Genomic DNA, 6,804 nt, shown 5'->3' with positions numbered 1-6,804 from the left:
TTTTAAACTTGAAGTACAAATTTATTTTCAGTCAGTTCTAACCAAAATGGCTGTTATCTCAGCGTTTTCCTTGCAACATAATCACTAAAATATCTTCACTGTCAAGACAGAAACCTCATATCTCCAAGTTTCAAAGGTGTACATCTTTTGGTAAAGCAAAGCCCTGGTTCACCATACAAGACTGTCGCACAAACTAGTGAAAACTGCCGATCTACCAGCACAAAACGCCTCGCAATGCGAGGCGTTGTGTGCTTGTAGATCTGCTGTTTTCACTAGTTTAGTACATTTTATAGATGATAAATACAAAACGAACGGTTTTGGACATACAAGGTTTCCACCCGGTAACGACGATATGCTATAAATATAAGTTGCTGGGAGTGAAAATTATAATTTAGGGGTGCCTCGGATTAAAACAAATATTTATGGGGTGCCCTGAGACAAAAAAAAGTTTGGGAACCCCTGTTATACATTCTGTCTTGGATTATCTTTTAGCTTGTAAAATAATAGTGATTACATTCTTCCTCATTTCTGCTGGGATCCTCAGGGGTCCATGAGATTGGAGAGGGGAGGTCCAAACCCTACTTTGAGACCCACAGCATCAACCATGGCCAAAAGAAGAAGAAAAGAGGTATGGTTAGGGTTCAAATGCCATACTTGGCAACACGTGCACCTACATATAGACAGGCTTCACATAAAGGTGTCCTCTTTCAAGATGTAAGAACATTTGTTGAGACTCACTGCCCTGAGGAGTAGAAGGAACAAGTAACAGACACTGACAAATGGCGATTGCATTACAGAGATGTTATTGTGGTGTTTGTAAATGTTGCAAATTAATTGGCCTACTGAGAGTCTATGATGCTTACAATGAGGATGCTGAGACCTTTTTGTTGTTGTTTAGTTTGTAGCTGGACCCTTGTCATCTACGCCACACACTGCAAGCCCACTTGGGCTACGTCGTCTGCGTCAATCAGTAAGTATTCACTATGGTTACGAATGGAAAAATCTTGAAAGTGTGACTACTGATTTAGAAGGCATTTGTGGAATACTATGCAGCACTGAATGCTGCGCTGTGTGCTTGTATATGGACAAGTCTTTGAATATTTTGACCCAATTCTATGAATGTCTTCTAAATCAGTGGTTCTCAAACTTTTTGATGTCAAGGACCCCCCAAATTTGTATTTTGTGTTTGGCAGCTGATCCCCATCTCAAAATGTTGTTCCAGGGACCCCCAGAAGCAGAGATTTGAGTTACAGAAGTTTGCTTTGAAAAATATATATACAAAGATTTACAAATATTTTCACAACAACAAATAGCAGATCTACAAGTGGTCAGCAGAGCTGTGAGCTTGTATATTTGCTATTTTTCAATAGCTAAAGTATAAATAAATAATTCCAGGTCTTAATGACATGTTATCAACTGCCAATGTTAGTGTGGTCAGCGTGTTGGTTTATTTCTCCATTTTCGTTTAAAATTAGGCTCTCATGGACACAAGTAGCAGCAGTTGGGAAGTATTTGACCCCATGGATTCAGACTATTGTCCCGAGGATGATTCATCCACCACCACCACCCCAGCTTCATCTCAGGAGAAGCGTGTGAAGAAGAAGGATGATGATGATGATGATGATGAGGAGGAGGATCCAGATCGTCATCGTTGGAAGGAGCCTAAGGTCATCGTTTATGAGTCCAGTATCCTAGAACTCTTCAGGAAGTGTCAGTGCTGTGGAAAGCCCATAAATGAAACACACGTGTTCTATGTCGGGGCACAGATGAAGGTTAGGTGGGACTGCCTTGAAGGACACTCTGGTACCTGGTCTTCATCTCCTGAAGTCAGAGGGATGCCTGAGGTGAACCTGCTTAGTGCTGCCTCTGTGCTGTTCACGGGGAGCACCATCACAGAGTTGGAGGATTGGTCTGCATTAATGAACTTGAGGATGATCAAACACACCACCTTTTATGACATGCAGAAGTCATATCTAGGTCCTGTCATTGAGAGCATGTACGCAAGACAGAGGGATTCCATCCTGGCCAGACTCTACATTGAAGAGGTGGAAAAGGAGGAGAGGGGAGAACCGTACATGCCAGTCCACCTGTCTGGGGATGGAAGGTGTGTATGAAGAATGTAAAAGAAACAGCAGAAGTAGTAGTAGTAGTGTATATACATTGAAATCAGTATTGATCATTAGTTTGGGATTTATTGCATTGATTGAAATAATTATTTTAATATGTATATATTTGTTTTACTCAGATGTGACTCACCAGGGTTTTCAGCAAAATACTGCCATTACACCATGATGCTGGATGCCACTGGAGAGATTTTGCAGACTAACCTAGTGCAGGTAATTTGAGTTGTGTTATTGCATAACATTGTGGCATAACGGCTGGTTACTCTATGTATCTTTTACTACCCTTCATCCCTCTAACTTCTTGTAGGTCACAGAAGCATCAAGTTCATCTGCCATGGAAGCAGAAGGCTTCAAACGGGCCCTCGACACGCTGCTTGATGTGGGACTACAGGTGGAGGTGGTAGCAACGGACCGCTCACGATCAGTGAGAAAGAAGATGAGGGAAAACTATCCTGAAATCGACCATCAATTTGACCTTTGGCACACGGTCAAAGGCAAGTGCAAGATACTGGATAATGGATTGTGTTCCATAATCTCTGATTTTACATTTTCTATGTTGTCTGTGTTACACGCCCAAGGGGTGTGGCTAGTGTATACAGATAAGATTTTTAAAACTGCTCTGCAGCGTTCACCTGAATAAACAGGACAAAGGGAGACAGAGTCAGTTTTAGGTGTAATTCCTTTCTCCTTCCTTGTTCATCTGAAGCAGGGGTGGGCAACTTTGATGATGGCGAGAGCCGCTATATGTCCACCTTCACTCCAGAGGGCCACATTGCATATTGCTACTTCCTACTTTGTCATTCTAGTATCTCATGCAAAAGCAAAAATACTGCGATGCGTTTTGAGCTTGTAGATCGGCTATTTTTGCTTCTTTTGAATTGGAATCCTGAATTATTTGTTGTAATTTTTTAATTGGAATCCTGAAATGTAACATTTTGATTTAATTTCAAACACATTTAGTTATATATTCATGTTGACTCTATGAACCTAAATACTTTGTACAAATACCTACATTGGACATACTACTATAGTCATTAATCTACTAATATAGGCTGACAGAATTAAAGCAGGTCATGTTTGGAATTGTAACAGCTGAAATCAATAATATATCAGTTTTCCGATATTAACCTGAGGGCCGCATTAAGTCAAGGTGAGGGCCGCATGTGGCCCCTGGGCCGCCAGTTGCCCATGTATGATCTGAAGGAAACGTCACCTGACCACCTACTTCTACCTGTCTCACCAATGGCTTTTGCCACCTTGTGGCGGAAAGTGGTATAGGTCTGTTCCTAAAATACATATGTGTTCTGTTCATTCAGATACAATAAGGCTCCATAGAATTACAATCAAATCATACACAAAATGTGACTACATATTTGTGTATGTCACATCTGCAATGTATTTTCTTTTTACCGGAGGTGACACCCAAATAGTTCAGATTGTTTTAATATTTAAATTACTATTTCAGGTTTCCATAGCAAGCTGATGGCTATAGCCAAGAAGAAGGGTCGGGGAGATCTAGCGGACTGGTCAATGTAAGTGCAGATGTTTATGTTCAAGACACCTACAGCCACACAAATACTCATGTTGAGTAAGTTGAGCGTTACACAGGAGTGTAACCTATGTACTATTGTATTTCACCAATTAGGTCTCTGAGGAATCATTTGTGGTTCTGTTCTGCTTCCTGCGGAGGCAACACAGAGGTATGTGATCATCATATTTTACATTACTGTCTGCCCTCCTTGTTATGTCTGGCCTATTCATCTAACTGTAAAACCTTTGCTTTGGCCTGTTTAGCAAGAGAGAATTTGTTTTCCTTATCTTTGTTGCCTTATTGTTTACCATATGCTTTCTTATTTGTCACAGAGGCCCATAATTGCATATCAATGTATTTATTTCAGGAGCTGAAGCGTCGTTGGCTGTCCATACTGTACCATGTCCGAGACATCCATAGCTGGACTGAGGGAGGGCGGAGGTACAGGTGTTTTCATCCCCCTCTGGACCAAGAGACGAGGAAGAAGAAGAAGTGGCTTTCCAGGGATTCACAGGTACTGTATTATTTAGATAGAATCTAGTCTTTGTATGTTACTGTTAGGGCTATAAAGAAACTACACACAGTCTCGAGTATTACATCAATGTGATCTCATTTTAAAATATTGAACATGTACTACTCTAAGCAGTAAGCACTCTTGTAACTATAGTGTTACGTTGCCTTCACTGCTATATACACTTAGTGTTGACTGACAGTCAAGAGAGACTGTCATTCGATGACCGGAGGTTGTTATGAGCTTGTTATTGAAATAAGTTCCCCATCATCATTTACACCTTGCTAAATTCCCTCCATTGGCTCCCAGTTACTGAGAGTACAAAACACCGATGTTGCCCTACAACAAAATGTATAGCAAAATCTTCCCAGCCTGATCCAACCCTACAATACTTTACAGTAGATCAGCTAACAAAAGGTTTTATAGATTAATGGAATAGGAATTTATAGAATAATATTTTGATAATATACTGTTTAGACTGACAGGTTCCTGTTTTTTCTTGATGTATTATTAGATCTATGCATTTGATGTATTATCTTGTGGTTACCTTGCCTACTGTAAATCGCTCTGGATAAAGAGCGTCTACTAAATGCCTACATTGGGACTGCAGGTATACCAGGATTTGGAGAAGCTGGTCTGTGGCAAGCTGCTGTTGGGAGACCTAGAATATTTGGGCCTCTTCAAACACACAGGTAAACTGACATTGTCATCACATGCTGTGGAAAGCCAAAACATGTAGATGTGATGTGAACTTTTCCCGATTTCCATATTTACCTGCATTATTTGAAAAAAAAAAAAAAAAAAAATCTAAAAAAAAATAAAAAATAAAAATTGATGTGCACATTTTGTTATTATGTTCCTATAGGTGGCCTAGAAGTATTCCATTCTGCTCTCCTGAAATATTTGCCAAAAAGGTTAGCCTTTTCCTACACTGGCATGAAAGAGAGGGGAATGCTAGCTGTCCTCGAGCACAATGAAAACATTGTGAAGCGGAAACAAGCCACAAGTGCCACAGGTTATTCATATTTGTCCATAGTGTGAACCTACTCTCCTTCTGTAAAGATCAATTTCTGCCTGTCCTCTATATACATTACAGCACTAGCTGTATTTCTAAATGTGAAAGTGCCTAGGGCAGGGGTCTTCAACATTTTCAGGCCAAGGACCCCTTAGTTGAGAGAGAGATGAATCAGGGACCCCCACAACCTGTTCATAGATTCCATATAGTTTCATCGTTTGACAGCACAATCATCAGTGTATTTTGGATTCATTTCAATTTGTGTTGACCCGGGTTGACCTTTTCACTGTGCTCTTTTTCCCCTTTACACCAAAGCTCTTTGCAAAAAATAGCCGATCTACAAGCTCACAACGCCTTGCAGCGCGAGGTGTTGTGAGCTTGTAGATCTGCTATTTTTGGCTAAAGTTCTGTTGTTGGACACATAGGGTTCAAGTGGTTAATATAAAAAAGGAGAAAAAAACATTCTATCTATATTCTAAGATTTGGAGGACCCCCTAGGGGTCCCGGAACCCCTGTTGAAGACCCCTGGCCAAGGGTTAGGATCAGAACAAATATATGACTTGCTCAATGACAAGAAAAAATAAATACATTTCAGGTGAACTCTGCACCAAACAGGAGAACTGCAAGCGGACAGGGAGGTGGGCTGTGAAGAAGCAGTACGTGCCCCACACACAACTCTTCCGAGAGACACTGGTCCGTCTCGCCATCAAGCGGAGAAAGGATGTGACAGTGCCCTACCAAGTGCCAACTTCTTCTCTCGATCGGCCATCTCTACCACCCAACATTGCCAGAACGCCCAAGCCTCCAAAGGAGAAGGCAGTTCTTGAACACCAGTCCAGATTTAACCAGGACCATAGGCGATTCTAGCCTCTTCTAGCAGGGGGTGCAAGACTGGGTTCCTCATGCACGCACGCTTGCGCACGTGTGAACATTTTCGGATTTTGTACGGTTTATCCTGTTGTTTTAACCCATTCAGGCCGGGAACACATGTTGCTGTTTGGGAGGGGCTGTACAGTATAGCAACATATTTGTTTTTGTAGGCTACTTTCTGATTTTGCCCTAACTATAGGTTAGGCCTTTGTAAGGTTTATTTTTTTTACCTAATTGTAACACAATATAAACTGTGCTTTTTCTAGACACCATGAGCATATGTCTATATGGTTTATTTACTTATTTTTTGCAACAACTTGTGTGTAAAATACATTTTGCACTTGGCCGCCAGTGCAAGTGCACCCATAGACACCCCTTAAAATCGCCTGTCAAATGTATGACACTGATTTACTATGACACTACACGGTACATTAGGAGTCCACTAGGATAGTGGTTCTCAAACAAGCAGGTTGACACTAAGGTCTCAGAGGCAGGTACAGGTCATGTTCTACTTGCCCAAAGGTCATGCCAACTTGTCCAAAAATTCAATCGTCCATTATAATATTATACAGGGTTTAATTATCACTCAATGTAACACTTATTTAATTTTAATGTCATACCTCAATACCTCCACATAAAAATACCAAATACCTACATAGCTATGATTGAATATGTCTGTGGTTACATACTTGTTGTTTTATATTTTTAAGTGCACAAAAGATTGTAGGTAAACGGTGCACTTATTTTACAGAAC

At 40.7% G+C, this 6,804-nt stretch overlaps 1 protein-coding gene across 1 annotated transcript; it reads left to right on the top strand.

Annotated features, from left to right (window-relative positions):
• Positions 1–3,522: 3,522 nt before the first annotated feature.
• Positions 3,523–6,094, top strand: LOC308302714 (uncharacterized protein). The gene is made up of 6 exons (XM_080747002.1): positions 3,523–3,655; positions 3,769–3,823; positions 4,022–4,168; positions 4,776–4,857; positions 5,031–5,180; positions 5,776–6,094. The coding sequence occupies exons 1-6, from the start codon at positions 3,606–3,608 to the stop codon at positions 6,045–6,047; spliced, it is 756 nt and encodes a 251-aa protein (XP_080603128.1). The 5' UTR covers positions 3,523–3,605; the 3' UTR covers positions 6,048–6,094.
• The last annotated feature ends 710 nt before the right edge of the window (positions 6,095–6,804 follow it).

Source organism: Nannobrachium achirus, assembly GCF_963921795.1.
Source record: "Nannobrachium achirus genome assembly, chromosome: 18".
NCBI lineage: Eukaryota > Metazoa > Chordata > Actinopteri > Myctophiformes > Myctophidae > Nannobrachium > Nannobrachium achirus.
Note: the sequence above shows the minus strand (reverse complement) of the source record. Positions and strands in the feature narration are given on the sequence as shown.